The sequence below is a fragment of the Equus asinus genome, chromosome 22, assembly GCF_041296235.1.
Source record: "Equus asinus isolate D_3611 breed Donkey chromosome 22, EquAss-T2T_v2, whole genome shotgun sequence".
Classification (NCBI taxonomy): Eukaryota; Metazoa; Chordata; class Mammalia; order Perissodactyla; family Equidae; genus Equus; species Equus asinus.
Window position 1 is genome coordinate 64,717,509 of NC_091811.1, and position 27,377 is coordinate 64,744,885.

Below are 27,377 nucleotides of genomic sequence, written 5' to 3' on the forward strand. Positions count from 1 at the left end.
ATACACTGGATGAGACTAGTGCTGAAGACTAGTAGTTGTCTCATCTCCTGCTGGGTGGAGGTAAGGAGGAAGGGCTGGGAAGTCAACCAGGAAAAGAGATCCCCTTTCAGTGTTTTCCTTTATGAAAGTCCTGCTTGTGGTGAAGTTTGCGTGTGAAGGAAAATTCTCAGGACTCTCTTCAATAGTTGAGATGAGGGAAAAAAACCCACCTCAAAACCCAAAATTATAAATAATTCCATTCCTTCCATTTCATGCATTTAAAATTAAACGGATACAGTAGTAGTTAATACAGTTATAAAATCATAAAATAATATTTCTAGTATAATTTTAAATTCTGGATAAAGGAAAAGTTATAAAACTTCTGCTTTCCTTATATTAACTGGAATTTCAAAAAGCATCCTATTGCTCTCACTCTGTTTTTGCATGTGTTGGGTGCTAGTCTCAAGGGAGAGGTTTTGACCTGTAGCGTCGGGCTGTATTAGAAAGGTGCCTTAAAAAGTAGAGTGTGCTGAGCAAACAGCACCACCATCCTCACCAGCTGCGTCTCCATTCCTTTTAGACGCATGGCAAGTGTTTACCGGTGTTGGGAGATAGACAAGGTTGTATTCATCCATAACTACATAGTATCCACCCAGGATGAAAACCAGGCACTTTAAGCAAAGTTCACTTCATTCTCCGTGAATAAGCCATTATTTAGCCTCTCTGCTTCAGTTCCCTCATCTGAAAAGCGAGGATAAAATAGTACTCGACCGCTTTATATCGTTAAAGTGAGAATTAAATGGGATAATTCAAGCAAAGAACCAAGATCAGGGGCCGGCTGGTGGCCCAGTGGTTGAGTTCGAGCTCCGCTTAGGTGGCCCAGGGTTTCGCTGGTTGGGATCCTGGATGCAGACCTAGCACCGCTCATCAGGCCATGCTGAGGCGGCGTCCCACATAGCAGAGCCAGAAGGACGTACAATTAGAATATAAACTATGTACTGGGGGCTTTGGGGAGAAGCATAAAAAAAAGATTGGCAACAGATGTTAGCTCAGGTGTTAATCTTAAACAAAACTAAAATCAATGCCTGGCATACAAAAGCGCTCAAAAATGTTTACAATTACTATTAAATTCATGAAAATATCTACAGTGGAGGGGCATCTCAGAGTTCTTCCCAGAGGTCTAGTGTAAAGATACATCTCAGGGTGGCCTGATGGTTAAGTGCACACGTTCTGCTTTGGTGGCACGGAGTTCCCAGTTCGGATCCTGGGTTCAGACTTGGCACTGCTTGGCAAGCCATGCTGTGGTAGGCGTCCCACATATAAAGCAGAGGAAGATGGGCACGGATGTTAGCTCAGGGCCAGTCTTCCTCAGCAAAAAGAGGAGGATTGGCAGCAGATGTTAGCTCAGGGCTTATCTTCCTCAACAACAACAACAAAAAGATATACATCTCTCATGATATCCTGCAAAGTTTTGATTTTATTATCAGAACCAGCTACTTCAGTTTATTGGTTCTGTCCTCTCACGGACACTGATCGGACCCTCATTCTCAGTCGGATCTTGTGCCAGGGAATTAGTTGCTCTGAATCCAGTACTTTGTTTTTCACTGGAGTTCACAGCGTTATTAAATCTCAAGCATATGCCCGGTCTTCAAAAAGACTGTCCGAAACTAAACCGAGAACGCCTTGGGAGGCGCCCAGATCCGGTGGAAGGTGAGGAGGGCTGGGCATCGTGCCCCGAGAGGCGACGAAGGAGCTCCTGGCCTCGGCCTGGTGCCCGGCCTTTGGAGCTCTCCCGGGCATCGTTCCAGGCTGGTGGCAGAAGAGGATGCAAGAGGTGCCCTCTTCTGAGTTACATCACGTGCCGAGACGTGGAGGTGGCAGGGCCGCGGCGCCCTCCCCCCGCGGGGCCGAGGCTGCGTCCGGATCCGCTTCTGCCCACGTCCTGCCCCTCCCGCGGCGCTCGCGGCCCCGGCGGCTCACCTGCCGCAGGTGTGCGTCCCGGGCGGGCCCGGCGCGCGGCCGCCCCTCTGCTCCGGCGGGGCCCAGGGCAGCCCGCGAGCGGGGAGGCCGCGCCTCCTCCCGGAACTGGCCGGCGCGGCGCGGCGGGCGGAGCGGCGGCGCCGGGGCATGGAGCCCCTTCCCGCGGCCGGGGCCCCGACGGGCGAGGAGGAGCCAGAGCCGGGGCCGGGGCGGCGGGGCGGCCGGGCGAGCCGCACGGCGTCCCTGGTGAGCGGGCTGCTCACCGAGCTCTACAGCTGCGCCGACGACGAGGCGGCGGCCGGCGGGGGCCGCGGGCCCGGGGGGCGCCGCGACAGCCCCGACAGCTCCACCGAGGCCTCGGGCTCCGACGCGTTCCTGGGCGGCCGCGGCGGCGCCGGCGACTCCCGGCTGCTGCAGGAGCTGCAGGAGCTGCAGGGGCGGCCGAGCCCGCGGCGCCAGAGGCAGTACCTGCGGCAGAAAGGTAGGGCTCGGCGACCCATGCGCGCACCTGCCGGCCGGCGCCCCTCGAGCCCGCGCCCGCTGCGTCCCTGAGCCCGGGCTGGCCTGCGTGCTCGCGGTCGCCCCCAGCCCCGCTCGGGGGTCGCGTGGAGCGTCCGCGTCGGAGAGGCAGCGTGGGGTCCCCAGCAGAGCGTTAGTGGAGGCCCGGGGGAGGCCGTCCTGGGTCCAGGTGCACCGGAGCAGCTGCTGGGACACGTGTGGCGTTCTGAAGGGTCTATCTGAAGTTGCCCAGAGGCGCCGGGAGGACAGAGGCGTCCCTTTTTTTTTTTTTTTTTAAATCCGCCTTCCGCGGCCACGCCACTTGGATGGTGTTTAACTAGTGAGGCAGAAAAATTCGATAATGCAGTTTCCAAGCAGAGCGTGTAAATGCGCTTCTGCCAGAATGTGTGGTTTCAAGAAGCTCGATAGGTGGGTTTTTTTCCTTCTCCACGGCAGGAGGTTAGTGCAGGGCCTTAGGGCCTTGGCGTTATCACAGAATGTGACTGCTGGTACCTTCCGTTGGAGAGGTCGACCCGAAAATGGCCTTGGCTGTCAGGCGGAGAGGCTAATTTGGTGTTTCTTTTGTTGTCAGACTTTGATGCTTGTGGCCTAATTGAGATTTTTTTTTTCCTCTCAACTGTTCATAATAGCTTGCCTTTCAGGCACTAACACAGTTACTACACTTGTCTTTTTTTATAAGTGTATCAAGACTTAATTTACAAAATGAAGTGAGGTGTGGAAAACGAATGCTGAGACACCATAACAGTTCTTAATGTCCTTATGCTAAATTACCAAGGGAGGAAGGAAAGAGAGAATACTATAGAATGTTCTCCAGTCTCCTAATTGTAAAATCAGACTAGCTGGTGCCAGGGGAAAAAAAAACAACCAGAAAAAGAATAAATCTGTCTGCTTTCTCAAATCTGTGTAAACAGCTTCAGCTTCCTCTTTTGGCTTCCCAGTGAAGATTTTTTTCCCCAGCTGATTGTTACAAATGGCTTCCACCTTCCTCCCCCTGCCTGGGACTTTAGCTGGAGTGGTGCCATTTCATTTTATATAATTATTTGGCTCTTCCCAGAGTGTCTGTTTATGGCAAGAATTCTGTCGGGCAACAGTTCTTTCAGAATCCAACAAAATCAATTTTGAAGAATTATGATTTTGGTTTCTGTTTTACAAGGCTGTTCACTTTTCATCGCTGAGCGAATGTGGGGGACTAGTAATTTCCTTTAGGAAGGGGAAATTTGGCAAGCTAAATTTTAAAGAAGACGTTATCAGTACAGCTTTGCGAGTGGATTTCAACGAGCGACCGCTCTACTAGTCATTTGTAAGACCTGTAAGAGTGTATTTGCCCGAGTCTTATGGTTAGTTGCCTGTTAATCTTTTTTTTCCTTGTGGTCGACCCTATTAGGAGGAACGAGGTGCTATGTTATAACAGTCCTATATGCACCCCCCTTCATGGGTAAACGTCATTACAGTACTAAGAATAAAGAATTGGCATGGTGATCTAAAGTCATAGCTTGATGACTGTAATTAATAATAGTGGATTGCATATTTGAACGTTGCTAAGAGAATAAGTCTTAAAAGTTCTCATCACACAAAATTTTGCAATTATGTATGGTGACTGCTGCTAACCAGACTTACTGTGGTAAAAAAAGAATCAGGTGATGGGAACGGATGTCTGCTTCAAAAATTTTGCAGCTTAGAAGGTTACTTGATTTTTTTCAGGGTCAGAAAATATCCCTGCTAACATAATACTTCGTAAGAGTCTCCTAGAGTGCAGATCGTTCTCTCTCCTCTCTGTGAGGGATGTTGCTGCAGTCTCGAGGTAGCACCTGTTTAGATACTTAGCATGTGTGGGGATTTATGTGAGGCCCCAAAATGGTTTCTCAGGAATCCAGGCTCTCTTCGCAGTGGTTTCATTAAGGGGGTGAACTTTGGAGTCAGAATGCTTGAGTTGATACCCTGCTGCGGTTCTTACTAGCTGTGTGACCGTGGACGAGCTCTTTAACGTCTGTGCCTCATTTGCCTCCCCTATACATAGGGATAATAATACTACGTACCTCAGAGGGCTGTAGTGAGAATGATACAAGTTAACGTGTGTGAAGTCCTCAGTAGATGGTAGGTATTATTTTCATTATCATATATGCTGGAATTCCTTAGAGAAGAGATAGTCTGCTGTTTGTCAGCTGATGATCTCCTCATTGTCCCTCATTTATTTAGCACTGTGTTAGGAGCTGTGACTGATCATACAAAGGTAAAGGAGACCTTATTCCTGTCCTCAGGATGCTTATCTACTAGCAGATGTTGCTGTAGAAGGCTTTTCCAAACTCTTCTGAAGATTTTTCCCATGCGTATAATTCAGAGAATCAGAGAACTGTAGGTACTGTAAGAGTCACTGAAAATGACTGTTTGTAGAAGAAAAATATACTTTAAATGCAAGGTGATGATGATATTCTTACCCCTTTTGTTTCTAGAAGGAAAATTTTTCAACATTCAAAACAAGGCTATTTGCTGTATCTGAAGGAATCTAGGAATCAAGAGCCTCTGGTTTGGTCCTGCAGCTTGTTCCCATGTTTAATCTTCCTTACAACCCGAATACTTCCATTTAACCCGTGTGCTCTCACTTCCCATTATATCCCACCGTGTTCAGACTCAATGGGAGAGAAATAACTGGCTTTCATTCTCCTCTTCATAGTAATCCTTTATTCTCATGTTAGTTCTATTCATGCGTATAAAGACTGTTGACATTTGTTTCTCAGAATAATCAAGTATGCTAAGCGTGACTTGAGACTTGTGGCGCTACCTTGCTTAAGATCACACAGGTAGTTGGTTGACCCAGAGGCAGTTCTTTTTAACTCACGGTCAAATGCATGTTCCGTCACATGGTCAGGTATGACAGCTGTTAAAGCACGCCCTGCACTTCTCTTATACTGACCCCAGAGTTCACTTCCTTTGACCTTTGGAGCATTTTTCTTGCTTTTAACATTTCTTTTGTTCTGTTCTGATCCTCTCCAGTTTCTCCAAATCCCTTTAAAAATGAGTAGATCCAAACTCCACATAGGCCCTCTACTGAGGGCCCAGCCAATGCCAAATTGAGTGGAATGCTTCGCCTGCCTGGCAGCGAGTAATGATAATATTGCGTGATAAACAAAACTTCTAAATTGTAATGATTATTCATATAAAGATTGTTGTCGCTTCTGGTTCCCAGGTCTTTTTTTCACTTGTAGAAAATTGTTGAGAATTTTAGTTTTGTGAATATAGAATTATCCTTCACTTATCTGTTTAAAGGAAATATATTTTCTACCATATCTGAAAAATTACTGAGTGGCTAAGATGGAATATTGTATTTGATAGTCAAACTATGGGAAGACATATGTTTAAAACAAACCAGTATTGCCACATTCCTCTGCATTAGAAAACGAGGTAATATTATTTACTTTTTTTTTTTGAGGAAGGTTAGCCCTGAGCTAACATCTGCTGCCAATCCTCCTCTTTTTTGCTGAGGAAGCCTGGCCCTGAGCTAACATCCGTGCCCATCTTCCTCTACTTTCTATGTGGGACGCCTACCACAGCATGACATGCCAAGCGGTGCCACGTCCGCACCCGGGATCCGAACCGGCAAACCCCAGGTGGTTGAGGAGCGGAACGTGCAAACTTAACCGCTGCGCCACTGGGGCGGCCCAACATTATTTACTTTTAACTGATCATTTACAAGTAAAAGTGAGTGTTTTTAAAGACATTTGTTATTAGCTATTAGGTTTATCATTGATGTAACAGACTCAAAAATACTCTTTTCTTGCAAGCTTACTGTCTGAGCAATTTAATGATAGAAAATATACATGCCAATTTTCAGGCGATGAAAGGTAAGTTTGCAACCAGAGCTAGATATGGTCAAAGTAAGAGTCTTTGCTTACGTGTTACAGGTAGCCTCAAGGATAAAAGTTTTTTTTTTATTGAGTTATTGATAGGTTACAATCTTGTGTGATTTCAGTTGTACATTAATGTTTGTCAGTCATGTTGTAGGTGCACCACTTCACCCTTTGTGCCCACCCCCCACCCCACCTTTCCCCTGGTATCCACTAAACTGTTCTTGGTCCATAGTTTTAAATTCCTCATATGAGTGGAGTCATACACAGATTGTCTTTCTCTTGCTGGCTTATTTCACTTAACATAATTCTCTCAAGGTCCATCCATGTTATTGCAAATGGAATGATTTTGTGCTGTTTTGCAGCTGAGTAGTATTCCATTGTATATATGTACCACATCTTCTTTATCCATTCGTCTGTTGATGGGCACTTAGGTTGCTTCCACGTCTTGGCTATTGTAAACAGTGCTGCAATAAACATTGGGGTGCACAGGACTTTTGGGATTGCTGACTTCAGGCTCTTTGGATAAATACCCAGTAGTGGGATGGCTGGATCGTATGGTAGTTCTATTTTTAGTTTTTTGAGGAATCTCCATACTGTTTTCCATAGTGGCTGCACCAGTTTGCATTCCCACCAGCAGTGTATGAGGGTTCCTTTTTCTCCGCAACCTCTCCAACATTTGTTGCTATTAGTTTTAGATATTTTTGTCATTCTAACGGGTGTAAGGTGATATCTTAGTGTAGTTTTGATTTGCATTTCCCTGATGATCAGCGATGATGAGCATCTTTTCATGTGCCTATTGGCCATCAGTATATCTTCTTTGGAGAAATGTCTGTTCATGTCTCCAGCCCATTTTTTGATTGGGTTGTTTGATGTTTTGTGACTGAGTTGCGAGAGTTCTTTATATATTAAGGATATTAAGCCTTTGTCAGATATATGACTTGCAAATATTTTTTCCCAGTTAGTGGGTTGTTTTTTTGTTTCAATCCTGTTTTCATTTGCCTTGAAAAAGCTCTTTAATCTGATGAAGTCCCATTTGTTTATTCTTTCTATTGTTTCCCTTCTCTGAGAAGGCATGGTGTCCGAAAAGATCCTTTTAATACTGATGTCAAAGAGTGTACTGCCTACGTTTTCTTCCAGAAGCCTTATGGTTTCAGGTCTCACCTTTAGGTCTTTAATCCATTTTGAGTTTATTTTGGTGAATGGTGAAAAAGAATGGTCAATTTTCATTCTTTTACATGTGGCTTTCCAGTTTTCCCAGCACCATTTGTTGAAAAGACTTTCTTTTCTCCATTGTATGCCCTCAGCTCCTTTGTCAAAGATAAGCTGTCCATAGATGTGTGGTTTTATTTCTGGGCTTTCAATTTTGTTCCATTGATCTGTGCACCTGTTTTTGTACCAGTACCATGCTGTTTTGATTACTGTAGCTTTGTAGTATGTTTTGAAGTCAGGGATTGTGATGCCTCCCGTTTTGTTCTTTTTTCTCAGGATTGCTTTAGCAATTCGGGGTCTTTTGTTACCCCATATGAATTTTAGGATTCTTTGTTCTAATTCTGTAAAGAATGTCATTGGGATTCTGATTGGGATGGCGTTGAATCTGTAGATTGCTTTAGGTAGAATGGACATTTTAACTATGTTTATTCTTCCAGTCCATGTACATGGAATGTCTTTCCATCTCCTTATGTCGTCATCCACTTCTCTCAGAAAGGCCTTGTAATTTTCATTATGTAGGTCCTTCACTTCCTTAGTTAAATTTACCCCAAGGTATTTTATTCTTTTTGTTGCGATTGTGAATGGTATTGTATTCTTGAGTTCTTTTTCTGTTGGTTCATTACTGGAGTATAGAAATGCTACTGATTTATGCAAATTGATTTTATACCCTGCAACTTTGCTGTAGTTGTTGATTACTTCTAAGAGTTTTCCAATGGATTCTTTGGGGTTTTCTATATATAAGATCATGTCGTCTGCAAACAGCGAGAGTTTCACTTCTTCCCTCCCTATTTTGATTCCTTTTATTCCTTTTTCTTGCCTGATTGCTCTGGCCAGGACCTCCAGTACTATGTTAAATAAGAGTGGTGATAGATGGCATCTCAAGGATAAAATTTATCTTACGGTATTTGTCTCATGGACAGGGTGGAAACAGATAAATGATTTATTTGATCAGAATATCTTAGTTGAATGCGGACATGTAACCCTGGGTGAGAACCCAGAATTACTTGCTTTAAATGGGTGTTTGAGATATTTATCCCACAGTTAGTATTACATTGGCATTTGTATTACTTTTAGAGTATTTATGGTTCCATTTTTATTTTTCTTTACTGATAGACACTAATGAACTGAAGACGATTCTTCGAGAGCTGAAGTACAGAATTGGCGTTCAGTCGGCGAAGTTACTGCGGCAGCTGAAGCAGAAGGATAGGCTTCTGCATAAAGTACAGAAGAACTGCGATATTGTGACTGCATGCCTGCAGGCCGTGTCGCAGAAGAGAAGTAAGTGCTGTCCTGGAGTTAACCCTTTTGCATGTGGAATGTTAGTGAAGCTGAGTCAGTAGTCATTGTGTTTTTGAATATGTTGAAAGTTTTAAATGGAAGCTTATACCCTCAGAACTAAGAGCTGTGAACAACTCAGACAGCTTCCTATTTTTTCAGTTAAAATGTATATTACATGTGTGATGTTACAGACTTACCTTTTTATTCTAGATTTGTGGTAGTACTTTACTTTGACGATGGTTATTTTTACCTGATGCTAAATAATGGCTGAAATCTTTATTTTTAAAACAGCATCAAATAGACACCAAACGCATATCTTTACTCTCTTATTCTCTGTGTTGCTCTAATAAGTGAATTAAAAATCGGCTTAAAAGAAGGAGATTCTTGTAACAGGATCTTACAACTAGCCATTAGATTTGAAAAGGGCAAAATATTTTAACAAATTAAACCTATCGTCTGGGTAATCCATTTGTAACTAAGAGATGGGTAGTTTGCTAATTGAGTTAAAAATAAACTGTTAAATTGCTACTCCGTGTTAAATACTAGACATGGAAGCTTGTGAATTTTTTAATTCTCCATGCAATAGTTTGTTGTTTTATTTTGCTAACATTTCCCTGTTTTTGTTTTGTATTCTTTATTAACATGCAGCACGGCAGAACAGTATGTTCAGGTATGGTAAATAGAGGCACCAATGACGTATTTTGATAAAAGGCCTGTGGCAGCTTTTTAGGTGCATGTGAAAGTTGCTTTCTCTTGTTCCTTTACCCTGCCACATTTTGTATGTAAAGTGACATCTCCTAGGGTTTTTTTAAATTCCAAATTAAGATGTGTTTGTTTTCATAAAACAATTTTCAGGGCTTGATTAGTTTTGAATAATGAAATTAGTGGCTTACATTCTATTCTTATGTTTATTATTAAAAGAAAACACCATGTTTTCTATCTCCTCTTTTATTATATCGTTGTTTATTATCCCCAAATTATTATTCTTGCTGTTTACTAAAGAAGGTTTTAACTAATGTGTACGGAACAGAATGCTGCTTGAATTATCATAATGATATAATGGTGCAAACAGGAAGCAGGAGTGTAACTGAGCAAACTGGTTTTAAATAAGTTTTTTTCCGGACCAGGCACTTGTCTGAAATAGCTGGAGAAGGAGGGTATAGATATAGATACACATATGGAGATGTATGTATTTTGTATAGATATATGTATATTGATTTTTCTCTTTTCAACTGTGTTTCCACCTACCCATCATTGTTGTTCACACCAGAAGTTAAAAGCCGGAAGTGGTAAATGCAAGGAGTTTGGGTGTGGGAAAGTATGGGGGGATGGGGCCTGTGTCAGGGGGCAGAGAGGAAGGGCAGGCTAGTGCAGGGTCACGGGTTGATAATTACCAGGGACTGATAATCATTTAGAATTTGAATTTACTTGACTGATGAAAGGACTAACATTTATGTCTTTTTAGAAAAATGTGTCCACAAGTACCCAATTTAATTGGTGAATTGGTGAATGCACCCTTCCCATGTATTTTAGAGATTGTCTCTTTAATTCCAGCTGGGGTTTTGCGTTTCAGACAGAAAGAGTTACTGACTCTTTTCCTTGGGAGTTCAGCCCTCCCCTTGGTAATATTTATCCCTTTTAGATCTCTAGAGGTTAGACGTTTTGTGACTAACTGCCTGATTCCAGTAGTTGCACATTTTGCCTCTTTCCGCAAAGTCAACTAGCAAATACGTTTAGTTAGAGTTCTAAAGAATCTGGGTTTCACTGTCCCACTGAATAACAGCTTTCAGTTTAGCCGTGACTGGAGGTGATGCACTGAAATGCGGCACACGTGTTGACTTGTTCGTATTCAATATGCAGCAGTCCAGGTAACCCCTATTTTCCGCTCCCTGTGGATTCGGTCCTTAAGATTCTTCCCATAAGTGACTTTCCCTTCCATAACGGGCTATAGAGTAAAAACTATTTTAATCTTTTATTAAAATGGGTTATTTCCTGTTGATACACAAAAGGGATATAATAATTTTGAAATAAGAACCGTAGGTAAGTGTGGATTATGAACCAAAGTGACTGGATCATCTTTATTTCTAACACAGGCAATATAACTGATTAGACTTTATGGTTTCCTACACCAAGTCTTATGGTAGAATCCCTTTATTTTAAAACTGTGGTGGGAATACGAAGAGTAGGATTAATATATGCCTCATAGAAGAGCAGATTTTCCCCCTATATTGTTCATTCATCTGAGGATAACCATGGTATGACCAATTTAATATCAATAATAAAATTAATGATAATAGGAATGGCAGCAGCTGTTTCCATTCATTAAGTACATGCTTTCTGACAAACTGTTGGTTTTATCTCTCCTAGCAATTCCAAAGGGATGTGTATCTTTAGGCTCATTTTATTAAGAAACTGAGATTCAGAAAGTTTAAGTAATTTGCCTGAAGTCACATAGCTGATAAGTGGTTGAGATGGAATTTGAAGATAGGAGTCCACTCTGCTCCATAAGCTATAACAAAGAGGATTCTGCTTTTTCTTAGCATTTAGATTGATACTTCTGTAATATTATTGGAATATGGGTGGAGCAATAAGAAATTTGTAACATGCAGAGGACAAAGTACAGAGTTTCAGGCTTATTAGAATATGCTGCTTCAGCGTAGTTTGCATATGAAATAAGTACTTTTATTGGCCAGATGGATTATTGAACAAATGTAGTGTGGTGGGCAGGAAAATCCGCCTAAAGGTTTCAAGACAATGGGAAGAATAAGATGAATATTTGGCTAGGAATTTGATTCTAATGTTAAGGTTTCTTTTTCCTGCTTTTTCTCTCCAGATACCCCCAGTACATAGTTGTATATTGTAGTTGTGGGTCCTTCTAGTTGTGGCATGTGGGACACTGCCTCAGCTTGGCCTGATGAGCGGTGCCTTGTCTGTGCCCAGGATCCAAACCAGTGAAACCCTGGACCGCCGAAGTGGAGTGCACGAACTTAACCACTCGGCCACGGGGCTGGCCCCTGATGTTAAGATTTTTAAGTGGTTTGCTTATCTTGTGGTTTAACTATTTTTCCTGAAAGCAGAGGAAGGCCATCTTAATTATCATCATTGCCTAGTTTGACAATTTTCTGCATTGGTGTAGTGTTTAAGTTATGCTGATTGAGTTTGTGAAATGGCTTTATAAATTAAGTGGTAAAATCTAGCTGTCACTGGAAAACTGTGATAAGAGAAAAGCGTGAAAAAAAGTGAATATACATGGAAGTATTGTCTTTATTTTAACCTCGTCAATAAGTACAGGAATTTTAGGCTGCTTAGATCCTCAATTTATTATGCGTCCCCCCAACATCCTGATAATGTGATTAAGTCTTGCCGTCTATCATCAATGCCTGGCAGAGACAGATACTCTGTCAAATGGTGAGTGGTCTTTGTTGTTTTTCTATGACTGCCTTTCCTACAAGACAAAAAAAAAGGTCCAGTGTTGTTGCTGCTCTGAACCTTACCACCTTGGTGGTGGGCCGTGGGATGTGGGTAGTTTTGAAATGTTATGGGAACTTGAGATGGACAGGGTGGGGGGACAATAAAGGAAGTGCCATGAAAAAAAATAGTACCTTGTCCTCTGTGGCAGGAGGAGGAATTTATGTGACCTTGAGTTTGGTGGCACTGACATTCAACATTTTCCACTAAGAAACAATTGTGTGTGTTTTTAAAAAAATTATAAAAGTAATACACTCAACCAGCCATTCCATTCCTGGGTATTTGCCCAAGAGAATTGAAGAGTATGTCCCTATAAACTCTGGTACATGAATGTTCATAGCAGCATCTTTTGTGGTAGCCAAAACGTGGAAACAACCCAAATGTCTACCCATAGATGAGCAGATAAACAAATATGGTATATGGAATATTATTCAGCCGTAAACAGGAGTGAAGTACTGATTCATGTTACAACATGATTGACCCTTGAAAACATGCTAAGTGGAAGATGCAAGACACAAAAGTCCACATATTGTAAGATTCTATGTGAAAGATCTAGAATAGGCAAATCATTAGAAATAGAAAGTAGATCAGTGGTTGCCAGGTGCTGGGGGTTGGGAGAATGGAGATTGGCCGCTGATGGTATGGGTTTCTTATTAGGATGATGAAAATGTTCTGCAATTAGGTAGTGGGAATGGCTGCATAACTTTGTGAATATACTAAAAATCACTAAATTGTACGGTTTAAAATAATGAATTTTATGGCAAGTGAGTTATATCTCAATAAAATGTGTTAATGTAATACACTCATTAGGGAAACTTGGGGAAACACAGAAATGTAAAAAGAAGACAAAAAATCATTTTCTAAAGACAATCTCTTGGGCTGGCCCTGTGGCGAGGTGGTTAGATTCGCACGTTCTGCTTCATTGGCCTGGGGTTTGCTGGTTCGGATCCCAGGTACGGACATGGCACTGCTTGGCAAGCCATGCTGTGGCAGGTGCCCCACATATAAGGTAGAGGAAGTTGGGCACGGATGTTAGCTCAGGGCCAGTCTTCCTCAGTAAAAAGAGGAGGATTGGCGGCAGATGTTAGCACAGGGCTAATCTTCCTCAAAAAAAAAAAAAAAAGACAGTCTCTTCATATTTTTCTAAATTTATTCAAGTGGTTTTTGTATGGAGTTTTTCCAAAGTCAGTGTACTATATGACATTTCTGCATCCTGCCTTTTTCATGTAACCCATCATAAGCTGGTGCCATTGGCATAGATTATTCATAAACAGAATTTTGAATGATTAATGCACTGTTTTCTGGTTTACCATTTTGTTTTGTTACATTACAATAGTGAAGAATCTTCTTTCAGTCATGAATAGAGAAATACGACTCCAATTGATTTAAGCAAAGGAGGAAATTGACTGGCTGACATAATTAAAAGTCCCGGGATGTGCCTGCAGGTCTAGCTAAGTCAGATACAGATGCTTAAGTAGTATCTTTACGAATGTGATTCATCTTTTAGCTGTGCTGTCTTCTGCATTGGACACCTCCAGCGCGGCCGGCAGCAGCTGCAATTCAGCAATCTTACCTGACGACACAGATCTTTTCCACAGCTTGAGAAAGTCCCATAATTCACTTTCCTTGACCTAGTTGGCTCACATGCTCACTAAGAATCAATAAATACTTATTTCTGTATGTAAGAAGGTGATAAGTGTTATAGGAAAAACAAACAAACGAAAAACCAGGAAAAGACAGATTTGGAGTGGCCAACAATTGGTAATGGTGTTGTTGGTCTTTTAAATTTTAACTGTTCTAGTGAGTTTTGGCTGCGTGATTTTGGTTTTCATTTTGCTGATTACTAATGTGGTTCAGCACCTCTTCATGTTTATTGGCTATTTGTCTCCTAAGAAAAAGGTTGCCTCCTTTCTCTTATAGATTTGTAGGAGTCCTTTATATATTCTGAATATGCGTTTTGTCTGATATAGGTGTTGCAAATACCTTCTCCTGCTTTGTCAGCCTGCATTTTCACTTTCTTAAGTGTCCTTTCATGAACAGGAGTTCTTTGTTTTTTTAAGTTGAGGTATAATTGACATACAAGATATTAGTTTCAGGTGTACAACATAATGATTTGATATTTGTATGTATTGCGAAATGATCACCACAATAAGTGTAGTTAACATCTGTCACCACACATGCTTATAGAAATTTTTTCTTGTAATGAAAAGTTTTAAGATCTACTCTCAGCAACTTTAAAATATGCAATACGGTTTTCTTAACTGTAGCTGCCGTGCTGTACGTGACATCTCCATGACTGAGAGTTGCTAGTTTTTAATGCAGTCCAGTTTATTACTCTTCCAGCGTTTTCATAACCAGCTTCACAGGTGTGCGACCTGTGCAGTCACAGAGGTAGGTAGGCAGTAGGTAGAGGTATGTAGTCACAGACGTAGGTAGTGCACAGTAGGGCCACACACAGGTTTGATGCTCTGCTGTTGTGGTCTTGAAGTTCTTAATAACTTTTGAACAAGGAGACCTACAAATTATGTAACCACTGGTGCCCTTATGGCTGATGCTTTTTCTAGCCTGTTTAAGAAATCTTTTTTTATATACCAAATTCATGAAGATATTCTCCTATATTATTTTCCAGAAGGTTTCTCATTTTGTTTCCATATCTAGACCCAGATCCACCTAGAATCGGTTCATTTTGTTTGTGTGATGTGTGATAGGAGTCGAAGCTCATGTTTGTCCGGATGGGTATCTAATCCATCCAGCCCTGTTTAGGAAGAGACCATTCTTTTCCCACTGCTCTGTGGTACCATTTTTGTATAAAATTAGGTGTCTTTATGTATGTGGGTCTTTTTTGGGGTTCTTTCCTGTTTTGTTGTTTGGTCTCTCCTTGAGCTAATACAACACTGTCTTAATTATTGCACTTTTTAGTAACTCAGTATCTGATAGCATATGTTCTTACTCCTTGTTTTTCTTCAAGATTTTTTTGGTTATTATTGGCTCTTTGAGGGAGAATTGACATCTTTACAACATTGGGTCTTCCAATCCGTAGATGTGGTATGTTAAAGTTTATTTGAATAATATTTTACAGTTTTCTATATAAAGGTCTTACATGTCTCTTACTAGATTTATTCTTAGGTAGCTGAAGTTTATTGATGCTATTTTAAGTTGATATCTTTTAAAAAATTTATTTCCTATTGTTAGCAGACAGAAATATGTTGTTTTCTGCATATTGACCTTATAACCAATAATCTTACATTTTCTTTTGTTGATTCTGATAATCTGTCTGTAAATTCTTTCATAGTTTCTAAGTATATAATCTTTATCATCTGTGAATACTGTCAGTTTTATGGATTACTTTACTATCTTTTCATTTCTTTTTTTTTTAATTTTTATTTGTTTCAGATGTACATCATATTTCTAATTCTGTGTATATTACATCATGTTCACCACCCGAACACTATAGTGCATCCCCTCACATGTGAGCCTAATCACCCCTTTTGCCCTCCCCCCTTCCCCAATGGTAACGACCAGTCCAATCTCCAATGCTATGTGTTTTTTTTTTTTTTGTCGTTTTTATCTTCTACTTATGAGTGAGATCATATGGTATTTGACTTTCTCCCTCTGACTTATTTCACTTAGCATAATACCCTCAAGGTCCATCCATGTTGTCACAAATGGCTGGATTTCGTCATTTCTTATGGCTGAGTAGTAGTCCATCGTGTATAAATACCACATCTTCTTTATCCATTCGTCCCTTGATGGGCACCTAGGTTGCTTCCATGGCTTGGCTATTGTGTATAATGCCGCAATGAACATAGGGGTGCAAGTATCTTTATGCCTTTGTGTTTTCAAGTTCTTTGGATAAATACCCAGCAGTGGAATAGCTGGATCATATGGTAAATCTATCCTTAATTTTCTGAGGATACTCCATACTGCTTTCCATAGTGGCTGCACCAGTTTGCACTGCCACCAGTGGTGAACAAGGGTTCCCTTCTTTCCACACCCTCTCCAACATTTGTCGTTTCCTGTCTTGTTAATTATAGCCATTCTAACCGGAGTGAGGTGATAGCTCATTGTAGTTTTGATTTGCATTTCCCTGATAGCTAATGATGTTGAGCATCTTTTCATATGCCTGTTGGCCATCTGTATATCTTCTTTGGAGAAATCTCTGTTCAGCTCTTTTGCCCATTTTCTAATTGGATTGTTGGTTTTTTTGTTGTTGAGCTGTATGAGTTCTTTGTATATTTTGGATATTAACCCCTTATCTGATATATGGTTTGCAAATATCTTCTCCCAATTGTTAGGTTGTCTTTTTGTTTTGTTGATGGTTTCCTTTGCTGTGCAGAAGCTTTTTAGTTTGATGTAGTCCCATTTGTTCATTTTTTCTTTTGTTTCCCTTGCCCGGTCAGACATGGGACTTGAAAATATGCTGCTCAGACCAATGTCATAGAGCGTACTGCCTATGTTTTCTTCTAGAAGTCTCATAGTTTCTGGTCTTACATTCAAGTCTTTAATCCATTTTGAGTTGATTTTTGTGCATCGTGTAAGGGAATGGTCTACTTTCATTCTTTTGCATGTGGCTGTCCAGTTTTCCCAACACCATTTATTTTTATTTATTTATTTATTTATTTTTTAAAGATTTTATTTTTTCCTTTTTCTCCCCAAAGCCCCCCCCCCCCCCCCCCCCCGGTACATAGTTGTATATTCTTCGCTGTGGGTCCTTCTAGTTGTGGCATGTGGGACGCTGCCTCAGCGTGGCTTGACGAGCAGTGTCATGTCTGCGCCCAGGATTCGAACCAACGAAACACTGGGCCGCCTGCAGCAGAGCGCGCAAACTTAACCACTCGGCCACGGGGCCAGCCCCCCCAACACCATTTATTGAAGAGACTCTCCTTTCTCCATCGTACACTCTTGGCTCCCTTGTCGAATATTAGCTGTCCATAAACGTGTGGGTTTACTTCTGGGCTCTCAATTCTGTTCCAGTGATCTGTGTCTGTTTTTGTGCCAGTACCATGCTGTTTTGGTTACTATAGCTTTGTAGTGTAATTTGAAATCAGGGAGTGTGATACCTCCAGCTTTGTTCTTTTTTCTCAGGCATCCTTTGGCTATTCGGGGTCTTTTGTTGTTCCATATAAATTTTAGGATTCTTTGTTCTACTTCTGTGAAAAATGTTGTTGGAACTTTGATAGGGATTGCGTTGAATCTATAGATTGCTTTATGAAGTATGGACATTTCAATGATGTTAATTCTTCCAATCCAAGAGCATGGAATATCTTTCCATTTCTTTGTGTCTTCTTCAATTTCTTTCAACAGTGTTTTATAGTTTTCGGTGTACAGATCTTTCACCTCTCTGGTTAAGTTTATTCCTAGGTATTTTATTCTTTTGTTGCAATTTTAAATGGGATTGTATTCTTAATTTCTCTTTCTGCTACTTCATTGTTAGTGTATAGAAATGCAACCGATTTTTGTACATTGATTTTGTATCCCACAACTTGACTGTATTCCTTTAATATTTCTAAAAGTTTTTTTAGTGGACTTTTTAGGGTTTTCTAGATATAAAATCATGTCATCTGTAAAGAGTGACAGCTTCACTTCTTCTTTTCCAATGTGGATCCCTTTTATTTCTTTTCCTTGCCTGATTGCTCTGGCTAGGACTTCCAATACTATGTTAAATAAGAGTGGTGACAGTGGGCATCCTTGTCTGGTTCCTGTTCTTAGAGGGATAGCTTTCAGTTTTTCTCCATTGAGAATGATATTTGCTGTGGGTTTGTCATATATGGCCTTTATTATGTTGAGGTATTTTCCTTCTATAGCCATTTTATTTAGAGTTTTTATCATAAATGGATGCTGTGTCTTGTCAAAAGTTTTCTCTGCATCTATTGAGATGATCATGTGATTTTTATTGTTCATTTTGTTAATGTGGTGTATCACGTTGATAGATTTGCAAATGTTGAACCATCCCTGCATCCCCGGAATGAAACCCACTTGATCATGTTGTATGATCTTTTTAATGTATTGTTGTATTCGATTTGCTGGTATTTTGTTGAAGATTTTTGCATCGATGTTCATCAGTGATATTGGCCTGTAATTTTCTTTTTTTTGTGTTGTCCTTGTCTGATTTTGGTATCAGGATAATGTTTGCTTCGTAGAAAGAGTTAGGAAGCCTCCCCTCCTCTTCAATTTTTTGGAAGAGTTTGACAAGGATAGGTACTAAGTCTTCTTTGAATGTTTGGTAGAATTCACCAGGGAATCCATCTGGTCCTCAACTTTTATTTTTGGGAGGTTTTTGATTGCTGTTTCGATCTCCTTACTGGTGATCAGTCTATTCAAATTTTCTACATCTTCTTGGTCCAGTTTTCGAAGGTTGTATGTTTCTAAGAATTTATCCATTTCTTCTAGATTATCCAATTTGTTGGTGTATAGCTTTTCATAGTATTCTCTTATTATCTTTTGTATTTCTGAGGTGTCCGTTGTAATCTCTCCTCTTTCATTTCTGATTTCATTTGTTTGAGACTTCTCTCTCTTTTTCTTGGTGAGTCCAGCTAAGCGTTTGTCAATTTTGTTATCTTTTCAAAGAACCAGCTCTTGGTTTCATTAATTTTTTCTATGTTTTTTTAGTCTCTATTTCGTTTATTTCTGCTCTGATTTTTATTATTTCCTTCCTTCTGCTGATTTTGGGCTTTGTTTGTTGTTCTTTTTCCAGTACCTTTAGGTGCACTTTTAGATTGTCTATTTGGGATTTTTCTTCTTTGTTGAGGTAGGCCTGAATTGCTATAAACTTCCCTCTTAGAACTGCTTCTGCTGTATCCCACAGATTTTGGCATGCCGTGTTTTCATTTTCATTTGTCTCCTGGAATTTTTTGATTTCTGCTTTGATTTCTTCATTGACCCAATCATTGTTCAGTAGCATTTTGTTCAATCTCTACATTTTTGTCGCTTTTCTGGTTTTCTTTCTGTAGTTGATTTCCAGTTTCATACCTTTGTGGTCAGAAAAGATGCATAGTATTATTTCAATCTTCTTAAATTTATTGAGACTTGTTTTGTGGCCTAATATGTGATCAATCCTGGAGAATGTTCCATGGGCATGTGAAAAGAATGTGTATTCTGTGGTTTTTGGATGGAATGTTCTGTATATGTCTACTAAGTCCATCTGGTCTAATGTGTCCTTTAAGGCGAGTGTTTCCTTATTGATCCTCTGTTTGGATGATCTATCCATTGCTGTAAGTGGAGTGTTAAAGTCCCCTACTATTATTGTGTTACTGTCTATTTCTCCTCTTATGTCTGTTAATAATTGCTTTATATATTTAGGTGCTTCTGCGTTGGGTGCATAGATATTTACAAGTGTTATATTTTCTTGTTGGATTGTTCCCTTTATCATTATGTAGTGCCCTTCTTTGTCTCTTGTTACAGTTTTTGATTTAAAGCCTATTTTGTCTGATATTAGTATTGCTACCCCCACTTTCTTTTCTTTGCCATTTGCGTGGAATATCTTTTTCCATCCTTTCACTTTCAGTTTGTGAGTGTCTGTAGGTCTGAAGTGTGTCTCTTGTATGCAGCATATACATGGGTCTTGTTTTTTTATCCGGTTGGCCACCGTATGGCATTTGATTGGAGCATTTAGTCCATTGACATTTAAAGTAGCTATTGATAAATATGTATTTATTGCCATTTTGTCACTTTTTCTTTTTTTTGGGTGTTTTAGTAGTTCTTCTCAGTTCCTTTGTTTTTCTCTTGCTCTCTTCCCTTGTGGTTTGATGGCTATCTTTAGTAATATGTTTGATTTCTTTTGTCTTACTTTTTCTCCTGCTTGTTATAGGTTTCTGGTTTGTGGTTACCATGAGGATCCTATTTAATATACTATGCATATAACAGTCTATATTGAGTAGATAGACTCTTTAGCTTGACCTCTTTCTAAAAGCTCTACTTTTTCACTCCCCTCCTCCCACATTATATGTTTTTCACATCATATATAGTCTTTTGTTTAGCGTGTGTCTATCCATTACCCTCATCATTGAAATAGGTGATTTTAGTACATTTGTCTTTTAGCCTTCATGTTATCTTTCCAGGTAGTTGATCTGTTGCCTTTACTATACTTTTACCTTACAAGTGATTTTATTGCCTGTTTTTTGTTGTTGTTGTTTTGTTTTTTTTTGATAATTTTTTTTTAATCTCTATTTGTGGTCATTGCTTTCCCTCTTAAATAAGTCCCTTCAGCATTTCTTGCAGAACTGGTTTATTGGTGATAAACTCCTTTAATTTTTGCTTGTCTGGGAAGCTCTTTATCTCTCCTTCCATTCTGAATGACAACCTTGATGGATAGAGTATTCTTGGTTGTAGGTTTTTTCCTTTTAGCACTTTAAATATGTTGTGCCATTCTCTTCATGCCTGTAGGGTCTCGGCTGAGAAGTCTGCTGATAGCCTGATGGGCTTCCCTTTATATGTCACTTGTGGCCTTTCTCTTGCTGCTTTTAGGATTCTCTCTTTGTCTTTAATTTTGGACATTTTAATTATAATATGTCTTGGTGTGGGCCTCTTTGGGCTTCTCTTGTTTGGAGCTCTCTGTGCTTCCTGAACTTGGATGTCTGCTTCCTTCCTCAGGTGAGGAAAATTTTCCTCTATTATTTCGACTAATAAATTTTCTGCCCCTTTGTGTCTCTCTTCTCCTTCTAGGACCCCTATAATCTGAATGTTAGCACCTTTGATATTATCCCAGAGTTCACATACATGTTCTCATTCTGTCTGATTCTTTTTTCTCTTTTCTGTTCTGCTTGGGTGACTTCCTCTAGTCTTCCGTCTAGCTCGCTGATCCGTTCTTCTGCTTCCTCTACTCTGCTATTGAGTCCCTCTAGTGAATTTCTCATTTCGAGTACTGTATTCTTCATTTCTGATTTTTTTTTATATCTTCCAGTTCTTTGCTGATGTGCTCACTGTGTTCATCCATTCTTCTCCGCTTATCTGTGAGCATCCTCATTATATTTTGTTTGAATTCTTTGTCGAGGAGGTCGCTAGTTTCTGTTTCACTTAGTTCTTTTTCTGGCATTTTGTACTGTTCCCTTGCTTGGAAAGTATTCCTTTGCCTCCTCATTATACCTCTTTCTCTGTGCTATTTTCTTTGTACTAGGTGAGTCGGCTATGTCTCCTGACCTTAGAGAAGTGGCCTTATGTAAGAGATGCCTTATGAGGCCCAGCAGTGTGCTTCCCTCTCGTCACCAGTCCATAAGAACCAGGAGTGACCCCTTTGTGGGCTACTTGTGTCCTTCTGCTGTGGCAGGGTTGCTCCCACTGCAGGTACCCAGGGAGTCTGATCTTTCCTTCCCTGGCCAGCTGTTTGTAAATCCGGTCGGGGTGGGGGGGGGGGCCTCAGCACTGTTGGCTACAAAGTCTATTAGCACACTCTTATTGCAATTGTTCTCTTAATTGGGTTGGTGCCCAGTGTAGCTGGTTGCTAGGCTCAGGGGCTACAGTTGTGCTAGGCCTGAGGCCAACAAGGCTGTTGTCAGTTCTCTTAGGAGTGCAGCTGAGTGGGGCTAGCCCTTGGCATGGAGGCACTCAGTTGCTTCAGGCTTTGGAAGGTGAGGCTGATCCTTTTTATGGCTATTTGTGAAGCACAAGTCTGCTGCTGCTGATAAGCCTCACCCCCCACCAGACCACATACACTGTCAACACAGTCCTGGTCCATGCACACTTCTCAACCCCCTGGAGCGTACCCCAACGCCACACTGCAGAGGCCCCCACCTCTCCCCCAATGCCCCCCACAGTTCACCTGGTCCTCACACAGGCCCTGCCCCACAGAGGCAGACACCCTTGCCTGCCTGTAGAGGATCAAGGCACTCAGTCAATGCAGGCTAAAAAGTAGCCTGAGGGCTTGCTGTTAGGTGGGGCCAGTCCCTTAGGGTTGCCTGCCCTGGCTGAACTGGATTAAATCTGTGCTCTAGTGGGTGTGGCAGACCCCTGGGCTAACAGGCCAAGGGATGAACCTCAATGGCCCCCACCGGTGTCCGTATCAGCACGCCTGGACCAGCTCAGAACAACGGCCCCCACCAATGTCTCAGTCTCCGGAGAGGACCCTCCTCTCACCAAGATGCCCCCAGAGCCCACCAGGTGAGTCTCGTTTCACCAAAGGCTAGTCAGCCTTCTCTCTGGTGATTTTAGGTTGCTGCAATGAGTGAGTTTGTGCGTGGGCCCTTTAAGACCCGGATCTTTTCGATTTTCGGCTGATAGCTTTTCTGGGGGTGTCCTCGCTGCAGTTAATAGCTGGCAAAGCCAGACAGTAAGACCCCTGTCTCAGTTGGGCTGAGTCCGAAGGATGGTTATAGCAGTATTGCCCCCGCTCCGGACCTCACTCCTCCAGGGAGAGCTTGTACCTTAGGGTGGTTCCCGCCTGGCCAGCTGAGAAGCTCCACTGCTCCCAAAGGTGGCCTTTTTCCTCTGCAGCTGGAGTTACTGCCTCTTCTGCCTTCGTCAGGACTGTCCCTTGTCGTGGGGGTTCTTTTTATCCAGTTTTCAGTTTTCAATCCAGGGTGATTCTTTTCAAAATTGTTGTAATCTAGTTGTGTTCGTGGGAGGAGGTGAGTTCAGCGTCTGCTCACGGCGCCATCTTGACGAGATCTCTCTCTATGTCTTCATTGATTTCTTTCAATGATGTCTTAGAGTTTTCAGTGTATAGGTCTTTCACCTCCTTGGTTAATTTTATTCCCAGATATTTCATTTTTTTTGTTGCCATTGTAAATAGGATTGTATTCTTGATTTCTCTTCTAGTTCGTTATTAGTGTATAGAAATGCAACTGATTCTCGTAAGTTGATTTTGTACTCTGCAACTTTGCTGTAGTTGATGATTATTTCTAATAGTTTTCTGGTGGATTCTTTAGGATTTTCTATATATAGAATCACGTCATCTGCAAACAGCTCTCCTGGGCATTCTGTCCTCAAGTTAGAAAGATGGTCTAATAGCAAGAAGCATCTTGTGTTGACTGCCATCAGCACAACTGTCACCTGAGCACACTGCTCCCCTCTGGCCTGATTGTGCTCCCATCTGGACTCGTCCTTCGGTTCTGGTGCACAGCTGTCATCTTGGGATCTCCCTTCACTCTCCTGGGGTCTCTCTTTGTCCCTCTCCTGTGTTGGATCTCTTGTTTCCATGTTTTCTTCTTCCTTGGATTGTTCTTTTTATTTTGTTACATCCCCTTGAGAAAGGGTACCTGTGAGATATATTTTTGGAAACTGTGCAGGAATTATAATGTCTTTATTCTGTCCTCACTTTGATTGACAGTTCTATACTTGCTCTATTGACTTTTTGCTTCAATTGTTGCTCTTGAGAAGTTTGAAGACTTTCTGGTTTCCCATTCTTTCTACTGGACTGTTTGTTTTTCCTCTTTGAAAGCTTGTGGAATCTTCTCTTTGTTCTTGGTGTTTTGAAATTCATGACTCTGGTGCTTGGTGCTGGCCTATTTGCATCCGTTGTCCTGGCCTAGACAGGCTCTTTCAATTGGCAACTTAGGTTCTTCAGTTCTGGAAAATTTATGTGAATTATTTCTCTGATGCTTTTCCTCCCTCATTCTTTTTTTTTTTTTTTTTTTTTTTTTAAATTTCTGGGATTCTATTGTTTTGCTGTCAGAATCTCTGGACTAGTTCTGGGATATTCTTCTCTTTCTTGTTTTCCATCTCTCTGCTTTTTTGCTTTACTCTTTCAGAGATTATCCTCACTTTATTTTCCAACCCTGTTATTGAGACCTCTTTTTTGGGTTGTTATTTGATTGTTTCTTTTATGTATATGGTGTCCTGTTCTTGTTTCATAGATGCAATATATTTTCTTATTGCCCTAGGATGTTAACAATAGACTAAAACAGACAAACAGAAAAAACAGTGTGGAGCAAACAGATTATACAGGGAACAGAGAAAGTTTCAAAAGGGCTACTATATTTAGAGTCGTGCCTCAGATATCTGGAATCCTTGGCTGGCTGCTCATAGTTGAGTGTGGATGTCTAAAGTGATGGCTTGAGCTCTGAGCTCCTGGGTAGGGCTCATTGACTTTGAGCTTCACTGAAGGGTCATCCGGATGAGCCCTGTTCTGTGGAGCCGCCCAGGTCAGGGTCTCCAGGTCTGTCTTCTGGGGCTGGTCAGATCCCTCAGGGAGGAGTCTTCTGACCTCCTGCCTGGACGGTGAGGGCTGCGGGAATAAGAGCTGGGGGCTCTGCGTTCCGCACTCAGTGTGCAGGTGGCCACTGAATCCCTGTTTTAGGTGAGGTTCTTCCCGTCAGCTGGTTGTCCGGCAACTCTCTGTTTTAAGCCTCTTCAGAAATGAAGCCTTCAGACCTTCGCAGGGGTGGGAGAGGAGTACTTGCCCAGCCCCATGAAGCGGAGGAGAGCACCTAGGGATCCAGCTGCTTCTCGACAGCTTCTCCCCATTCTTAGCACACCTCCTCCGGAGCTGGCCGCGTGTCTCTGAGCCTTTTGTGGAATATGTGGTGTAATAGAGGTTGAAGTTCGGCTTTCCCGTGCTAATTTGGGATTTGGCTTTCTAGGACCTGCTAAGTCAATTTCTGATTGTATGCTTTTTCAGCTTCAAGATTCTATTGCTATGGTCTTCTTTTCTTCCCGGTCCTTGTGGGTCATGATAAACAAAAATATCTTTAGAGTATTTTTCATGTGGTTTTGGTGGGCACCAGAATTAGATGCAGTTTTTTTCAATCTACCTTCTTAACCTAAATGTGCATATTCCTTTTTCATATGTTCGTTTGTTTTCATAGATGAAGTTAGCATTTTTTCTCAGTTTTATTGAGATATAATTGAGATTTATAGAAGTTAGCATTTAGATTAAGGTAGATTTGCCTTAAGTTTGGAACTTGGTTGCAGAATTGTAACTTTTGCCACAAATTTGTTAATACTGGTTACATATTTAGGTATGTTTTTGATATATGATTAGCAGCTTGGTCTGCCCTGAAGTAGCTTAGTAGGACTATGACTAGATGAAAGAAAATGGATTATAATTGCTTACAATATATTTTAGCAACAGTTTCCTCTTATTTTGTAAAAGCTCTTTAGTGTCTTGCAGCTGAGTTATTTTTCCATTTCGTCATAATTTATTTATTCTTATACGTATTGCAAATCTGTGTAATATTTGAAAGTACAGTACTAACTTTTGAACCTCCAGCTTCTGAGAGATTCTTGTGGCTTTGAAAAAACAGCAGATGTGTCTTGTGACCTTGTTACAAAGAGAAATTTTTTTTAGAAAAAAAATTCTGAATCTCAGCCGTAATAGCTGAGAGCTAGAAGAGAACTTAATCTGATGTCTGTTTACTGCCAAGCTTGCTGCTGAGCAGTGAGCGTGGGGAGCTGAGAGCGATGCTGAAGCTCGCTGGCTGAGGGCGCCCTTGCTGTTGGCGGTGACAAAGGAAAACTCCGTCTACAGCCAGCAGGGGGAGTGCTCTTCTCTTTAGGCTTCCTGAGACCCGTGTTAAATTTATGTTCTCTCTGTGCCTTGTCCGGGCTTGAATCCTGGATCTGCCACTTAACTCCATGTGTAGTCTCATGCAGGTTCCCTAACAGCCCTGTGCTTCCGTTTTCTCGTCAGTGAAAAGGGGACGCTGATAATACCCACTTCACAGGGTCCTCATGAGAATTAAGGGAGGTAAAGTGTATAAAGTGCTTAGAACAGTGTCTGGCTGTATTCCTTATAATTGTTCCTGCTGTGGGAGGTTTGGAGACTGCCTTTTCCTCCAGCATTTGCACCAGCATTTACTGGGGTTAGGAGGAGGATAGATGTGTGCTGTGTGGACAAGGGTAGGAGGGGTGGGGAGCCATTCCAGGCAGGGATGATGGTGAAGAGGCTGTCAGAGCATCGCATATTGGGGATGCTTTAGTAATCTAGTGTTACCGGATATAAAGTTGGAGGCTGGAGGCAAGTGGCAGAAGTTGAAGGAGGAGCTGACCTTGTGTCCTGTAGCGCCATCGCTGAGCACAGGGTGGCGTGATTGGGTTTTCGTGTTTCAAAGGTCATTTTGGCAACAGCAAGAGGACAGGCTGGAGTGGGTGAGTGGACGAGGGCTGTGTCAGGAGGAGGCTGAGGCAGTAGACCTATAGGAAGTGGGGCGGGAGTGGAGATGGTCCAGGAGGAGCAGGGAGCTGGGTGGACTGAGGGTTTGGGGGCGTGGGGAGGCCTCGGTAAGCGCTTACAGCTGAGATGCCTCGGGGCACCAGGTAGCCCTGCTGGGGAAGAAGCTGGAACAACTGTCTCAGGGCGAGACAGGAGAGCCCGAGGGGAGGGCAGTGTCGAGGAAGCTGCTGGACGACCGAGGCCGAGTGTCAAGGAGACACAGTTTTAGCTTCTCTAGAACAGCCTCAAGAACTATTATAGAGCACGTATAATTACCACAGAGAAGTCAGATGGGAAAAGGATTGGAAAGGGCGTTGGAGTTTTGCCTTTTTAAAATGATTTGAGAGGAATTTCTGTATTAGTTGAGTGGTAGAAACAGAAGCCACATTACACTCGGTTTATACAGCAAGGGTGTTATATCCTTCCAGAGTTTTTTGTTCTGCCTTCCTCATATAGAGCCTTTTTGCCTCTCCTCGCCCCCGTTGGTTAGAATTGATTAAGCTTTCCTTCCTCTGAATCCCACCATTCCCTAGCCTTAATTCTATTAGAGCACCAATAATAGTTTATTGTTCTTGTTTCTTTCTTTATTGTGGCTGTTCGTCTCTTTATATCATTGGACAGGGATCTTCTGGGGGAAGGACTATATCATTCACCTTTTTATTCTCAGTATCTGTTACAAAGCTTGGCATTACACTGGGGCTCACAGATTGCTGGATGGATGGATAGCTGGGTGGGTGGGTTGGTGGATAAATTAAGAGGTTGGATCAAAGTTAATATGTGTGTGTGTGTGTATGAGTGTGTGCGTGGGAGGCAGGTGACTTGGTGATGAAAGTAAGAGGGTCAGGCAGAGTAGGCTTGGGGCTTGTGAACAACAGTACGTGTTTGGAACCATCACTTTGAGAAATGGGAAAGGGACTGATCAGGAAGGAGCAGCATCAGGACCACTGAGAGTGGAACTTTAGTTGGTAAACATGCAGGAACTTTGTTATAACATCTTAGAATTTTGGAGCTAGAGG

At 41.7% G+C, this 27,377-nt stretch overlaps 1 protein-coding gene across 3 annotated transcripts in view; it reads left to right on the forward strand.

The window, feature by feature from the left end:
- The first annotated feature begins 1,882 nt into the window (after positions 1-1,882).
- Positions 1,883-27,377, forward strand: part of TBC1D30 (TBC1 domain family member 30) — an 83,494-nt gene continuing 57,999 nt past the window's right edge. Inside the window, exons 1-2 of one of the 3 annotated variants that reach the window (XM_044755847.2) lie at positions 1,883-2,440; positions 8,646-8,810. In XM_044755847.2, the coding sequence (XP_044611782.2) occupies positions 2,107-2,440; positions 8,646-8,810 (499 nt within the window). In that variant the 5' untranslated portion in view covers positions 1,883-2,106. The remainder of the gene's footprint in view (positions 2,441-8,645; positions 8,811-27,377) is intronic. The other 2 variants (XM_044755848.2, XM_070494128.1) reach the window with 2 other exon arrangements.